This window comes from Balaenoptera physalus (genome assembly GCF_965194825.1).
Source record: "Balaenoptera physalus genome assembly, chromosome: 18".
Taxonomy (NCBI): Eukaryota; Metazoa; Chordata; class Mammalia; order Artiodactyla; family Balaenopteridae; genus Balaenoptera; species Balaenoptera physalus.
The window spans coordinates 38,814,283-38,828,504 of record NC_138899.1 but is presented as its reverse complement, the minus strand read 5'-3'; the positions used below and the strand labels follow the sequence as shown (position 1 = coordinate 38,828,504).

Sequence of the window (14,222 nt, the reverse complement as noted above, 5' to 3'; positions counted from 1 at the left end):
ATAAATATCAAGATATAATCTAGCTCTTTCAAAAAGGGACATTTAAATATACCAATGAGCTTTATCATTTAAAGCCCTATTGGAAATGATAATGTTGTCATCTTCTCAACCTTTATAACAGTGAACTTTGTTTATTTATGAATAAATATCAAGATATAATCTAGCTCTTTCAAAAAGGGACATTTCATTCAATCTGTGAATACTAAGGGTACTTCCAAAAATTCATAAAAAAAAAAATTTGTGGAAGATTCGGTGACAGATTTGCTATATTCAAGGAAAATGAAAGTTTAGTAAAATAGAGTGGTTGAGGAATGTGGTTTATGATTGTTTTATATCACATGAGGGAAAACAGCAGGGAAAAAAAGACAGACAAAATAAAAACCAATGCACTATAACGAAGCTCATGGTGTAAATGTCAGACATTATGTTTTCATTGTACAGACAATACAAACTCATGATATTTAAGTTTGGTAACACTTTGCTCAAGAATCTTCCATTTTACCCACACATCAACTAGCACCATAAAGTGAAAAGGTGTTTCTGTTAACAGCAATCTTTGCCCACTCAACTAAAAATCTTCACAGATTATACCTTAGTTTATAAATTCCTTTGAAAGCTTTTGTTGTAATAAACCCTACTTTTTCAAAATTGTGTTGCTTCAGGAGCACATTTTGTATTTATGTGAAGCCACTAGTTGAAGTGAAGGAGCTAAAAAAAAATTTTTACTTTTTAGCTTAACTAGAACATCTTTAATAACAGCCATATAGTTCAGTGAAAAAATAATTTAAAGGATAGTATATATATGTGTGTTCTTCATTCATAGAAAATATGCCTCTTTCATAGTAAAATTGTACACATTGCTATCACCATCACCTGTCCTTACTTCCAGAAGTATTCCTTTTCTACAACATTGCAATTTTTCTTTCTCAGCATGATAACTTCTAAAAGGTGTAAGTAAGCAAAGCCATTTCAGTAGCTCTTTACCATAATAGTGAATTATAGCTAATTTGAACATTGAAATGCCTACAAGGAGAACAGCATGGTAACACATGGTCTCAAGGAATGTCTAAAATGCACTTTAGTTCCAGTTAGAGAATTACTCAGCATCTTATTTCAAAGATTACATCATACAAACAAATTTCCTATGACTGACTAAGCCTCGACAAAAGATCTTTCCCATACTTTGCTGAAATGCACTTAACGTTTATGTCACTGTACTATATATAGATTCAACTTTGGGGAAGAAGTCAGAAAAAGTGGGTCTGTACATCAATGCTCATAATACCCACCACACATAATATGAAAAGAAAGATGACGACGTGGGAATAATATTAGCATGTTTCTTTGGAAAACAAATTTCAGATTTTATATGAAAAGTTTTAAATCGTGTTATATTTTTCAAGATATTATGCAAATCATAAAATATCATCAGTATTTTGAGTGACTTTCCCATTAAAAGCAAATAATAAAAAGCCATGTTTTCTTTTCATTGAAATAGCAACTTTATATTTAAATCCACTTAGTTTCAAAAATTACTTTTCTCATCATGATTAACTATTTACCAAAATTTATAAACCTCTACTAAACTCAGATATTTTCTTAACTTTAAAACATCAAACCTCTTTTAAAAAGCTCATGAAGTTAACATGAAAATAACTCATTCCAAATTCTATGTATATCCAATAACTTCATATTCTCCTCCAGAACCTCCAAACTGACTTATTTTAATTCCTTTCATCCTGTGCATTCAAGCTCTTGCACTTTCTAAATGTTCTAGATATTTAATCTTTTAAGAAATGTAGATTTTAGTTGTAAAATCGTAGGAGTTATACTTAATGTTCTGAAAGAATCTCTGTGATTCACTGCCAAAATTATTTTAATAAATATCTTACTACCATGAAACCGTAAAGTCACTGCAGAGCAACAAACATTGGATGGTGAGAGACAGTTTCAATAGACCATTCTCACCCGTCCCACCACCACAGGAAATAAAGAAGAAAAACTCTTGACTTTTCAAATACTAAGCAATGACTGTCAATACTATCCTGAAAATTTATTTTGCTTTACTTGATTCTCTAAAATCTGTATGTTCCTTATTTTTAACAAATTCAGATGGGTCATCACCATAGGTGGACTCAATACCAACAAAGATAGAACTTGGATTACAAAATCCTAGAAAGTTGGTGTGTGGGAGCTGATCACAAATGAGCAAGCAAATGAACTGACATGCTAGTTGCTCCAGAGCAACTATCATTAAATAAAGGTATCTTTGGCTATAGTACCAGCTTGATCTTTCCCTCTCCCTTTCCTTGCTACTGTGGGATTGGCAGCTGGCCAGCACAAGGGACATGATACCCTAGTGCCATCTACAGGCTATTATTGACACTCAAATTTCATGGCAACAGACAAGCACCAGTGAAATAAATTAGACAGCGCTGCATTTAAATCTTTATTAACAAGGAATTATTAGACCTAAGAAAAACTAATTCTGGATTTGGTTGAAATATGAGTTTCTCAGCCTCTTAATCCCTCTTCATATGGCATATTTCACAGTTTAAAATGAGTTATGACAGATCACTTATGCATTACTAAGATGAGAGAATATTTACAATGGATTCATTCTTTTCTGTATAAATCAGTTCTATTAGGGAGAAAGTATTCCTTCTTTTATTTTTTTATTTTTTGAAAGAGGACTTTGGCCATTGTGGACAATCTGCAAACCTTTCTATTCAACCCCCAAATTACTATATTACAGTAAAATCATCTGAAATTAAAGAGGAGACTTCCTATATGGCTTAGTTGCAATCTATCAACAATCATGTGTTTCACAGCTGATATACATTTAATATTCTACTATCTTTTTTAGAGACTAAAAAAAAATTAACCCCTTTAGCAACCACAGCTGTAACATAATGATAGTCACACCTTCAAACATCATTTAAAACGAGATTTGAAGGTGACTTTTGAGATCAAACGGTAATGTGAAAATCTTGAAGCAGTCAATTTGGAAACCCCAGGAGCAGAATTTGGCCTATCAGGACAGGTTTTCTTCCTCAGCAAACGTTATCTTGGGACATTTTGGAATAATTTCCTCTTTTCATCTTTTGCCATTTGAAGGAAACTGGGAGTTTAAATAACTCTCAGAACTCAGAAATTTCAAAGCTGTTCTAAAAATTCTTGACTGAGCCCCAGAGGAATAGAAAAGGGGTCAAGTTTTTTTTCCCCTCTTTATAACTAAGCTAAAGTTAGACCAAAACAAGAGACACACTGGCACGTTAATACTGGTTGACTGGGCACTTGTATGCAGTACTTATAGACCAGTAAAAGTGCTCATTTACCTGTCTGGTGTGTAAGGGGCCCTTTGTCTTGAAGCCTCCTTGGGAACTGCACTCTGAGGCACTGAAGTGATCTGAACTAGTGGAAGAGCGTTTGGAAAGGGTGTCACAACCCCCGACAAAGGTGTTGTCCAACGGGAGCTCCTGGATCACGTGATGCTTTTTCACGGAAACCGGAGTGTCTGGTTTAAGATGGAAAGCGGGCTGTGGAGAAGCGGATTTGTAGTGCTTGGCCAGGTCAGGGCTGTTCGGCTTGAAGGTGGTTGGAGGTGCCGGACCCCAGTCAAATCTACCTATGCTTTGCTCCTCCAGCTCAGCCGGCAGGCTTATTGTCCCATTGATGGGTTCGTGAACTGCATCATCGGGTTTGGACTCTTCGATGGTAACAAAGTTCAAAAGAGAGCTCTTGGGAGACTTTCTTTTCTTCCTTTTCTTTTTCTTGTTTTGTTTGTTCTCCTGGTTTGGGGACATCCATTCAGCACCTTGCTTGCTTCTCTGAGCTGCTTTGAATCTTGATGCATGGCGACAGCGCACCAGAACTGTGACGAAGATCACGACGATGACTACCATGGCTCCTGCGACAATGGCGATCATGATGGTGAGATAGTCCTCGTTTTGATAGGGTTGGCTGCTATCGCCTATGTTCCTGTCCAATGGGGTCTCCATAGTCCTGCGAATCAAGTCATAGATATAGGAGGCATTGCCAGCAGTGTCATTAACATAAAGAAAAACAAGCACAAGTGTGTGCAGAGACTTAGGGTATCCCAGGTCACTTATGTTGACCACCAATCGGTGCAAGCCCACATCAGTAGGTGCTGGTTTTTCTTCCAGAGTGATGTTACCTGTTACTGGATCAATCCGAAACAGGCCTTTGTTGTTCCCACTCACAATTGTATACTTAAGTTCAGCATTCATCCCAGTGTCAATATCCACAGCAAAAACTTCTGCTATCACGGAGCCAGGAATGGCTGAGAGAGGCACCAACTTAAAAGAAGTATTAGAAGGTGGCGAAATGACAACTGGACTATTGTCATTGACATCCATGACATTTATAGTTACTTTTGCAGTAGAGGAACGGGGTGGTTGCCCCCCATCAGTGGCTTTGACATCGAAAGTGTAGGAACTCTGCTGCTCTCTGTCAAATGAGACATTTGACTTTATGACTCCAGAATAGGGATCCAACACAAAATTATCATTGTCATTTAGAATGGAAAGAGTCACAGCTTTATTCTCTCCAGCATCTGCATCTGTCACTGTGATTACCCCCACAGTACTATACTTTGGCAGATTCTCAGACACAAAAAATTGAAAATGATTATGAGTAAACTTGGGGCTATTGTCATTTTCATCCAGAACAGTAACTATCACAGCCGCTTGGCTTTGGAGGGGAGGGGTCCCATTGTCCCTGGCAGTTACTGTAAAAATGAATCTTTCTTGTTCTTCTCTGTCAAAGACTCTGGAGGCTGTTAAAACTCCTGTCTTTCGGTCCAGATCAAAGAAGGAGGCATTCGGTCCAAGCTGATAAACAATATCTGCATTTTTCCCACTGTCTTCATCTGTGGCACTAATAGTTGTTAAGTACAACCCACGACGGTTGTTTTCAGCAACTGACAGCTCAATTACAGGCTGGTTGAAAATTGGTGGGTTGTCATTTTCATCCTCAAGCTTAACCCTTACCAGAGCAGTCTGATTTAAACTGGGCTTCCCAGAATCAGAGGCAACAATTTTAAAGCTGAATTCTTTGGTGCCCTCATAGTCCAACAAAGAGGACGTCTCTAACAAATATTGGTTGTCGTATACTGCCTTCAAATGAAACGGGACCTCTCTTTCAATAAAACAGATCACTTTGCCATTCACATCTGTGTCCTTATCTGAAACTGTAATTAGGGCAATCTTTGTATTGACAGGATCTTTCTCAGACAAATACACTGTGCCATTGATGGGACTTATAATGTACCTGAGGTCTATGTTTGGAGGGTTATCATTTACATCAGTGACATTGATGGTAACCGTTGCTCGAGCGGGAGTGGAGCTGCCATCACTAGCCAGCACTGTCACTTTGTGAATGGCTGTCTCCTCTCGATCTAAGGACCTCTGAACTGTAATCAACCCAGTAGTATTATTTAAAGCAAAGAGTCTTTTGGTTGCAGGAGCGACCTGGGCACCAAAAACGTACCGGATTTCAGCATTACTGCCTATATCTGCATCAGTGGCATGGAGCTGAATTACAGAGGTGCCTACGGGAGCATTCTCTGGAATATGCACCTCCACTTGACCCTCTTTAAACACTGGCCTGTTGTCATTTACATCACTTACTGTGACCTGCAGTATGGCTGTGCTGGATTTCTGTGGAGTGCCTCCATCCTCTACTTTGATTTTCATCACATAGGTATCTTTCTGTTCTCTGTCCAAGTTTTGCTGAACAATCAATTGTGGCCACTTCTCTCCTTCCGGAGTTTCCACGATATCCAGTCCAAAAACACTCTGCCCATTTAACAATTCATAATGCTGTACACCATTGAAGCCTGTGTCAGGATCTGTTGCTGATGGAATTGGAAAGCGGCTGTTGATCAAAGTGTTTTCTGGGATGGAAATATTGATGACAGGAGATGGAAACATGGGGGCATTATCATTGGTATCCTTGACAATTATTTTAATTTTGATCAGCCTGAAAAAATCATTGGGGAGGATCACCACCTCAAGTTCAAAGAAACACTCATTCTCCTCGTCGTAAGAGGCTCCAGCACAGAGTTTTTCTCTGTCTATTCTATTGGAGGTTGTGAAAATTTCGCCAGTGCTACTGGATACTTTCACCAAAGGGGCATCCCCAGCTTTAGAAACCAGTCTGTAGACAAGGCTGGCGCTGGTCCCTGTGGCAGCATTGATGTGAGAAATGTTCAGATCCTTTGGTATGTTTCCTATGGGCACATTTTCAGGCAATTCCTCTCTAATAGTGTAAATAAGTTCTTGAGCTATTGCGGAATCCAGCCTTAAACAGGCAATCAGAGCAGCCAACAGGTAAAAATCCCTCAGGTCCATGATAATGTATTTACTTTCTTTTCCTGGATTTTAGGGTTTAAAGGTTTCCACTGAGGAATGATGCACAAATTGCAAGAGGAAGCGTGCATGGGCTGGAGGATGCATTACATCTCATGACTTATTTGGAGACAGCCACTGTCAACACAATCATATAGACAACATTATTCTTCAGTAAACAAAAGCACACAGTCACGAAATATCACAACACATTTCCCCACTGCATATTAGTAAACATGGCAGTTTGTTCTGCCACTGTTTGCAACTTAACTCTGTGGATAAAAATACTAAATATCCCCTGCTTGTTGCATTTGCCCAGAGAAAATGAAATTATCTACTTTTGAATTAAAGACAGCTGCTATTTTTACCTGTATTCACCCACACTGTTTTCAGGACACTGTTTAATTCAAAACATGCGTCCTTGTTCTCCTCTTCCCCTCCACCACCACCATGCCCCCACCTCCCCATCTCCCTCCATCCGCCGCCCCCTCCCCGTCTTACCCGCCTCCTGGCTTCTAACCCACCTCCCTTAGTTTTTTTGGGAGCCAGTGAAAAACACTAACTATTTAGCTATGGTTCCTGCTAACTGCTTTCTCACATGTCATATGTGATGTGTTTTCTTCTCTGCCACACTGAGTCATCTCTTTCTTATAAAAAGACTATCTTTTTTCTTTCCTCCCAGTTCTTCAACTGCCTTCTAAATACAATTTTACTGGGAAGCAAGCATCCGGACATGCTGCTGCAGCGTCAGAAGCAAGTCTCTGGCCACTGTATAACCTCATTGCCTAAAAGCACAATACCAAGACCTTCAGTTTCTTACCCAGACCTTGCTCTCATTTCTCCATGTTGCCAAATTATCACCATTAGAATTAAGAAACACATTAAAACTTTTAGAATATATATAATAACATAGGATTCCTTATCCTAGAGGTGGAAGAGAGTGCCAAGATATAAGTGAAACGCAGCTAACATTTCCATGTAACAGCACAATATTTTCTACTGAGCATAAAAGAGGGGGAAAAATGCAGTTTCTTAACCCCTATCTCCGGTTGTAGTATTAGTAACATCTGCCACACGTAAATACTGCAACTCAATAACGCAGGTAAAAAGCCTTCTGCTTAGATGCCCTCCTAACTGCAATTTAAACGGGTGCAAGGCTCCAGGCAGCTACCTACTTGAGTAGAACTGGTCAGTACCCAGGCTCTAATCTTATCTGCATTAGGCTGCACGGTAGCTGATGCCCGCGATTAGTTCCGGCAGAGTGATGCAGGTAGGGATGCAGATACAGCCTAGTAGGTGAGCTCTGCCCCAACCGTCTACCCAATAACAAACATCCCTCGTCTACACCGAGGACATATCTAAACACAAAATTTACAATTGTGCATGTGAAACTTTATACTTACGTTAGTTGCCTCAACCTTTCCCCTTTCCCGGTATGCTGCAGTTAGAAATGAGCTGTTTCAGCACATAGAAAGCCATGCATCTGGTAGCACCAGTTTGGGAAGAAATCAGAAGCTGCAAAACGTTTCCTCCTTGTAAAATGTGTTGCTTCGGGCTGGCAAATTAGCAACTCCAGAGAACAAATGCACAGATTTGTCGTTAGTCATTCTCTCCACATTTCGTCTCTATTACCCACGGGGTCTGAGCTCTTCTGGTATTTAACGCACACACAACATCCAGTTGCACTTCTTCAGCTCCGGGGTATTTTCCACAGCATCAAACATACCATTTCCCTCCGATGTCAGTACTGCTTAAGTCTCTAACTTCTTGTAGGAAACGTCAGAGTTGGGGTGATGGTGAGTCTCTGGCTGCTCTCGGGGTGGGTGACAGTTGCCCGAAAAATTCCTAATTGGTTATCTCTTTCGTGCTTCGGAGACTCTAGGGCGCTCCTTCCTGTCTGGCACGCTCTCCCTCTCTCCCTTCTCCTTTGCCCCTCTCTCCTTCTCTCCTCTCTCTGAACTGAATTTCTTGATAGAACTCTCAATAAGCCCAGAGGGAGGGCGTGACGGCATAAGCCCCGCCCCCGGCCCCTGATTGGCCCGTATCTTGCGGTGCGGGCGGCCGCAGCTGGGCGTGGAAGAAGGCGCTGACTATCTGCCAGCCTCTCCTCCCCAGCGCCCCCTCGGCAGCTGCGAAAACCCGGAGACCCGATCCTGGCCCCGGGAGAGCCGGGTTCCAGGAGGTGCACTGAGCATGCCCAGCAGGGTCCGGCCCGGGAGGGAAAAGGCGACGCTCCCCAGGCCCCCGCGGACGCGGCTCTCACGGGCGCTGAGGGGCTGGCGGCTCCTCCGGACGGCACGGGGCGGCGAGCGGCCGAGACCCGGCGGTCGCACGAGCAGGGGGCGCGGGAGGCCGGCCGGGCGTGCGGGCGCGGATCCGGCAGCCTCGGGCACCGTTGCGGGCGGTTGGGGAATGCCGAGGCGGCTCAGCTGCCGGCGCAGGTTCCACACTTCTCTTTGCTAAATGGAGGGACCAGAATGCACAGATGGGAGAGTCCACCCAGGGTCCGAGACACACTGTCGGCCCTCGGAGGAGAGCACGGCCCAGCAGATCCCCGGAGCGCGTTAAACGGGCTACATTCCCGGTGCCGCAACTAGAGGCTTTTGCTGGCGAGGACATTGGCAAGAAGGGCAGAGAGGGCGGATAGGAAAGGTCGGGACAGAGGATATTCGAATCTCAATCAAGACCGGAAAGAAAATTAATCTGAGCACTCTTTACGTGCAGGGTGACGGAAGCTGCCGGGAGAAAGGGAAAATAGCCTCTGGGATCCCCTAGTCACCCTAGTCAGCCCTAGGCCAGTCTGCTTAGCGGGGCGAAGTCTTGTCTCCAGTAGGACGGGCCGCGACGGCCGATCCAGGCTGTCCTTGCACTTCTGCTTCCGCCGCGCCCCAAACCTGTGAACCCGAGCTCGCCCGAACGCGCGGCTGCGGCAAAAGCCGCTTCACCTCACCTAACTGCAAACTTTGCTCGGGAGAGGCTGGAAGGAGTCCTGTCCAGCTGCTCCTCAAGCTGTGGAACGTTTCCTTTCCCCTTACACTGTCTGCTGATTCCAACTTGGCATGTAGTACTTGTCTTTCCCTGTGCAATTCATTTCTCTGACTCCTGTTCCGTCGAGTATCCTCACGCGTTTCTCATTTTCACGCAAGAGCCGGATAGAATGACTCTCGAAAGGATTACCCTTTTTCCTTAAATATTGGCCCCGAAAGCACTATCTATATTTGATTGATCTTTTAAAATCAGTAAACCACGAAGGTTTGTTTTATGGGCTGTACCTACGACGCCAGATGCCTGAGTAAAGTTAGAAGCATTAATAATAGTAACAGTTCACTTGGAACAAAAAAAATATTTTTTTTTGCATGACCTATAAAGGTTGTCTGAGAAGGTCTTAATGCATGATTGAATAACTTGTTCTAACTTACAGGGAGGATAAAGGGCATTTATTTTAAACCTCCGTGTTTCCCATTCTGTATTGGGCTGAAGATGCCTTGAAGGCTCTTTCATGTAGTTATGCACTGTGATGGCGTGTTCAGGAACACCTTTTGTTTTTGAATACAATGGCTTTCCTTTTTAAATATGAACACTTATTTTTAGATATTTAAAAGTAAAAAAAAAAATCACTAAGCAAACCTACCAAACTTAGATATTGTATACATAATTCCATTATTTAACCAATTCATTTGACATTGCAATTTTTCCACATCTATGGAAATGTAAGGATTTTTTTCGAACTTTTCCTCAGGTGAATATACACAGTAAAAGTGCAGTGCCTCAAAGCCCACTGTAAAATACATGAATCCCTTCTATGTGAAATATAAAACAGGTTTCTAGCAGACCATAGGTTGATACTGTTTTAAAATGACTAAACAACTCTTATGGTAGTATTTTGTATGATTAGAATATACAAAATCTAAGAATAAAAAGGACTGCTTAAGTAGCTAAAAAGTCAAAAGAAAAATATTACCTCATACAATAATGAGAGTGAGTTAAAGGAAGATTCTTTTATTTTACCACAGTGAATGATCATTTTGCCATTCACAAAATCTACAATTAAAGCTAGTGCATTGTTCCAATTGCCACATATTTTATGCTCTGAACTAGTTTAAAATAGTAAATGAACCATCATTCTGATACATTTACAATAAACATAGCAGCACAGCCACTTTCCAGTTCATTTTGTAAGCATCAGTTATCTCACACTCTTATTCTAATCATACCGTAGTCATTTCAAAGTCACAACACATAGCTTAGTCATAATTAACATTATCACTAAGTGGAATTGTTTCTGTTTGCTAAGGGGTAGCTTTGCTTGTAGTCAGGACCCATTATTATGCTATGCTCATAAATGAAATCTTAGTATGAACACAGATGAAAGTTAAGGAAGAGACAAATATCATCACATTATAAAAATTTATGACCATGAGACTTCAATTAACAGAAACCACAGGTCAAAGCCCCAAAACGAAGCACATGTAGATTCTTTTCAAAGGCCATTGAGTATAATATAGAAATAGAGCTACTGACTTCAGTGCATTCCATCTTATGGGTGTTTATTTGGCATGTATAAATTAGTGGGATTCTTTAATCATAATAGTTTTACCTCTTAAAGCTAGAAAGCTTGTTTGCCCTATTATATTTCAACTACTAAACTCTTGAATGAGAACTACTATTAGAGATCTTATTAATATTCCTGGAAGAAAATTAAATATAAAGGGTCATTTTCCTAACCCTCTGCTATCATAACTTGAGGCTTCAGCCCAAACCACAATATAAAACATTTGCATATTGAGAGCTACTCACAATCCATCTCTCCTAATTTTTTGTTAAAAAGGTATATCTGAATAATTATGAATTAGGGAAATGATAATATTCATTAATTTTAGTTTTCAAAGGGGAACATCTATTGTTTTTTTGCTACATTTTAATCACTTTTCTTTCATGAATTTAATAAAATGTTAGATTCTCAATTATATGATTTCCAATATACATCTTCCAGTATATATGTTAGATTTCCAATTAGAGCTCTTCAATTAACCCTTATATATCTTTGTCAATGCATGTTTTCTACAGCAAGGAATTATCATGTTCTCACCTGTGTTGTACCTGATTAGTACTTTAAGAATTATGCCATCCAGGCTGTAGTAAAATTACCTTAGTGTTCTCTGCCAGTTATATAGGTCATGGGATACTTGTGAAGCTAAGTCACCTTCGGCCAGCTAAGTGAAGACTAAAATGCTATTACAGATTTATACAGAAAGAGATATCGAGTTAGTAAAATTATTTTATATTGCAAGAATTTAATGTTTATATATTTAAACAATAATTTCCATGTAATGGCATTTAATAACCTGAATTACTACGCAGTTCAGTTTGTTAATTGGATTTTCACCTATGATTTTCTAGTTACCACTCAGCATTTTAAAATTACATTTCACACAGAGATCATAAAGGCTTTTTCATGTTACATTTTCTATAAATGACATAGACTGTGGTATTTGGAATGATCAAACGACCTCCTCAAGGATTTCAAGACTAAAATTTTCAACTCTAATGTACTAGTTCTATATTCCAATCAAAGGTAAAAATAAAATAATATAAAATAAAATAAAATAATAAAATAAAATAAAATTTTATTGTGCCCTGTAGTTCTAAAGTTCCTTTAATCCAGATGTTTTGTTGTGGCTAACTGACATTAATCAATCAATCACAGGGGCTTTTATGTCACAGCAGATTTTATTGTCCCCATTTCACAGAAGAGGCTAGACTATTGTACTGTATTTCCTGGGGATGGGGTGGGAATTGTGTGAAAAATGCCAAGGGTTATTTGTGTTACCACTATTTAGAAAATGACAATGCAGAATTTTAACACCACAAAAAGAAAATTAACACCTTTTAAGGCTGCAAACTGACAAAGTGTAGTAAGCTCCTTGAATCATTCTTTTGCTCTACTATTGGCTCTTTTCTTTGAGCACCTTTCTTTTTTTTTTTTTTTCTTTTCTTTTAAGGAAAACTTAGACCAAGGTATTCAAATGACAAAGGAAAGCAGGTGACAAGAAGCTTCACTCTGTTTGAATGACTGAACTAAATATATCCCAATTTGCTATATCTTTATGACTGACAATGATTATAGATGTCAGGTTTGTAGCTCTAACAGTTACTACAATATAAACTGACATTTTCCAGTGCCACTATTTTATCATGATTACTATATAAATAAAGAAAATATTGAATTTTCAGATTTCATTATTGGTTGTTTAAGACTTCATATAGACATAATTCTCATAAAAAATGGTTTCTCCATTACACGTAGGGCTCAAGCAATCACTTAGGAAACATGAAAAACTGGTTTAAAGATTGTAAAGAGAGAATAAATATAAGTTTAAATAATTTGATCATTTTAAAATCATGTAATTTCAAGGGAAATATATAAAACTTCCTATTTCTTGTGTCTGTATGATATTTATTTTTGTAAGACTTGTTCAATTAGAATATCAAGTATGATCAATTCATATTTATATAAATGATAAATGTCCAAATATAACATGCACATTATTTGAAAGCACCTCTATTTACACTAAAAATAGAGATAGAAAAATGTTGAGATAAGAACATGTTTTAAGCACAAATGCATTTGCCCAAAGATAATTGGGAAATTATTTTTCATAGATATTAGAACTATTTCAAGTTAAAATATAGTACAAATTTTAAAATTCTCTTTCAGTAGTACTATTTCTTATCATAGGAGTATGTTGTTAAAAATAGGAGTTTATATTACTTGAAACAATATCATTCTAGTCACTTTCATTCCTTGTTCCCTTCCCCCCAAATTTCTTCATGCATATATTTCTTTTACGCCTATTTTCCCTGTCCTCTTTAAAAAAAAAAAAAAAAAGCTCACATAATATTCTTCTAGGAGCCCAATTTGTTACGCAATGTGCATATAAATAGACTTACTAATATAGGGCAGGATGGATAAGCCTCATTTTTCTCATATAGTCTCCTCACAGGGACCAAATTCAACCGACAGTCCCCCTCGAATTGAATTAGGATGAGTCAGGGAGACCATGCATATTCCCTTGACTCCTGCAGCCTCTATATCACTGATGACACCCAAATAATGGAGATAGGGCTTGCTCAGCCTTTACAAGACAGTGATATGCTTTGTTTGGGATTTAAGTCAATACCACTCTGCTTGCAAAAATTGTGTGTGTGTGTGTGTGTGTGTGTATATACATAATTCTTTAAAATAATGTTTTTTCTTAAATGAAAATCTTATTTTGCAGTACACACTAATACAGTCCTTAAAAGATCCTAAAATGCACATCATCTTTTCAATCCTATGCCTATGAATTGACTGTGTGTCAGCCTCAAACAGATTGGTGAAATTTTCAGAATGGATTAAAAGAGCCTCAAAGAAACTTCTTGGCTGTATGGAATGGGGTCATCATAAGAGAGATTTATTTTTAAAAATAACATGTTGCAAGAAACATTATATGTGGAGTTTACAAGAAAGACTAGTTAGAAAAATTTTCCTTGGAAAAATATAACTTGTAAAATATAAGAAAAAGCAATAAGTACCCCTTACAATTTCGAAATGATTATAAACATTTCTTTATGTCACAAAGATATTTATACAATGTGTTGATTTTGGGGAGTGAATTGCACCCATGTTTGAGTGCAATATCAGTATATCTAAGGCCTAATTGCAAATTCATTGTTTACTTTGTAGAAGTAACAACTATACCAATGCGAGTGTCTTTAACAGCTATACTGGAAGAGTAATGAAACAAAAGAGTAATTATCTTCCAGTAATATTTGTCCCTCACTATGGAAGTAGGCTGACTTTTTGGTGTA

General features: G+C 38.9%; 1 protein-coding gene across 9 annotated transcripts in view; it reads right to left on the bottom strand.

The window, feature by feature from the left end:
* Window positions 1-8,333, bottom strand: part of PCDH9 (protocadherin 9) — a 973,394-nt gene extending 965,061 nt beyond the window's left edge. For 7 of the 9 annotated variants that reach the window (XM_082434782.1, XM_082434784.1, XM_082434785.1 and 4 more), the window contains exons 1-2: window positions 7,775-8,333; window positions 3,339-6,509 (exon numbers count right to left, since the gene is read on the bottom strand). In XM_082434782.1, coding sequence (XP_082290908.1) covers window positions 3,339-6,374 — 3,036 coding nt within the window. In that variant the 5' untranslated portion in view covers window positions 6,375-6,509; window positions 7,775-8,333. The remainder of the gene's footprint in view (window positions 1-3,338; window positions 6,510-7,774) is intronic. The other 2 variants (XM_082434790.1, XM_082434789.1) reach the window with 1 other exon arrangement.
* Between the last annotated feature and the right edge of the window lie 5,889 nt (window positions 8,334-14,222).